General features: G+C 37.6%; 1 protein-coding gene across 1 annotated transcript in view; it reads left to right on the top strand.

Annotated features, from left to right (window-relative positions):
- Positions 1-1,746, top strand: part of ANO1 (anoctamin 1, calcium activated chloride channel) — a gene marked incomplete at its 5' end in the record, with an annotated part of 133,859 nt that extends 132,113 nt beyond the window's left edge. Inside the window, one exon of the mRNA XM_015410856.1 lies at positions 1,296-1,746. Coding sequence (XP_015266342.1) covers positions 1,296-1,556 — 261 coding nt within the window. The remainder of the gene's footprint in view (positions 1-1,295) is intronic.
- Between the last annotated feature and the right edge of the window lie 273 nt (positions 1,747-2,019).

Below are 2,019 nucleotides of genomic sequence, written 5' to 3'. Positions count from 1 at the left end.
CTTTTTACCTCCCTTCCCCATCTGTTTTCTTTCTTTCTTTCTTTCTTTCTTTCTTTCTTTCTTTCGTTCTCTGTCTCTCTTCCTTCCTTCCTCCCCCTCCCTCCCTTCCTCCCTCCCCATCTATTTGCTTTCTTTGTTTCTGTTTCTCCCTCTCTCTCCTTCCCTTCCACTTCTTTCATTCTTTTCAGCTTTCTCCCTTCTTTCATTCCATCCTCCCTCCCCCTCCCTCCCCATCTATTTGCTTTGTTTTTCTCTCTCTTTCCCCATTCCTCCCTCCATTATTCATCTATTTGCTCTCTTTCCACCTTTCTTTCTCTTTCTCTCTCTCTCTCTCTTCATTCCCCCTCCCTCCCTCCCTCCACCATCTGTTTGCTTTCCTTGTTTCCCTCTCTCTCTTTCTTTCCACCTCTTTCATTCTTTCTGTCCACCCCTCTCTCTTTCTTTCTCATTGGACAAATAAATATCATTATCAATATCTGTTTTTACCCCTTTTGTTTTTATTTTGGCAGTCTCATTTATAATGTTAACAAAAAGCAAATGTGCATATTTTCCAATAAAAATGTGTGTAATATTTGTTCATGTCTTGCAGCTCTCAAACATCTGACATTTATTTTATGTGGCTCTTACATTAAGCAAGTTTGGCCACCCCTGGAAAATTTGAACCCATTTACACTGAAGACCTTTTTCCTCTTGGAGATTATGTTCTATGCAGAAAATGATATATGAATAGAGACATGAATTTTCTGCCACAGGAGGAAGAATCAGGCAGATGCCCCTGTAGTGGCAATTTCCCATGTGGTAGATCCAGACTAGGAGAAAATGTCATTCATTACATATTACTGCTTACTTTTTGTTTTTACTTTTTTGGAATTAGCATCCATTAAGAAAAAGTGCACATAAAGCAGAGACTAATCCAAAGTCCTTCTTTTGTTTGTCATCATCTGTGTTTTGTGCAAGTATCAGTGAACTGTGTCCAAGAATAACTAGTTTTGTAAAACACCCTTTGAAAAAATGTAGTTGTGTACATTATACAGAGATACAGCTATCATAGAGGATTCTGAAAAACTCTTATATATCAGACCTATCTTGGCAGTAATTCCCATTGATTTCAGTGGAGTTTACTTCCAAGCAGATATATTTACAAACACAGATAAGCACTTTTTAAGTCTCATTGACTTCAGTGGGACAGCTAATGAAGCAAAATGGATTTTCACATTTTCCTAAGGCTGCATCGTGTCTTTAGATTTGACTTTGCTAACATTTTCTCATAACTGTTTCCATCTCACTTTTCTCAGAACTTGGTCATGTTTATGAGCGACTTCGTGGACTGGATTATTCCAGACATCCCTAAGGACATTAGTCAGCAAATTCATAAAGAAAAAGTTCTTATGGTGGAGGTCTTCATGAAGGAAGAACAAGGGAAACTGCAGTTGCTAGAAACCTGGAGAGATAAAGACAAAAAGAAAGGTGAAAACTGTAATAACCACAGCCCCAGGCCATCAATGAGCCATAGGGGAAGTGTGTCTTCATGTCATTCATGCCATGTTGAAGTGTAGAAGAGGAAGTTGTTTTACATTGGGGCATTCCATTCATAAACAAGCCATGACGACTTGATTCTTAATCAACCTGGTGCATGTTTAAGCATATGCAACCATTTTGCTTATGTGTGTGTGAGAAATAATGCTCTTACACAGACGGAGGACCATATTCTGTTTTGAACAAGTTTTTTTTTGCACAACAAGTAATGCAGGGATTTTTTTACATATTATATAAATATAAATATATATTTCATGGTTAGCTTCTATCGCTGTTTTTATTTTTATTTTAAGCAGGTAGGTTTCAGTAGGCTGTTCTCTGAGAATTTTATTTTAGCTTTTACATTGGGGCATTCCATTCATAAACAAGCCATGACGACTTGATTCTTAATCAACCTGGTGCATGTTTAAGCATATGCAACCATTTTGCTTATGTGTGTGTGAGAAATAATGCTCTTACACAGACGGAGGACCATATTCTGTT

This window comes from Gekko japonicus, unplaced genomic scaffold, assembly GCF_001447785.1.
Source record: "Gekko japonicus isolate JY-2015 unplaced genomic scaffold, Gekko_japonicus_V1.1 scaffold65, whole genome shotgun sequence".
NCBI classification, from domain to species: Eukaryota; Metazoa; Chordata; class Lepidosauria; order Squamata; family Gekkonidae; genus Gekko; species Gekko japonicus.
This window is presented reverse-complemented; position numbering and strand designations above follow the sequence as displayed.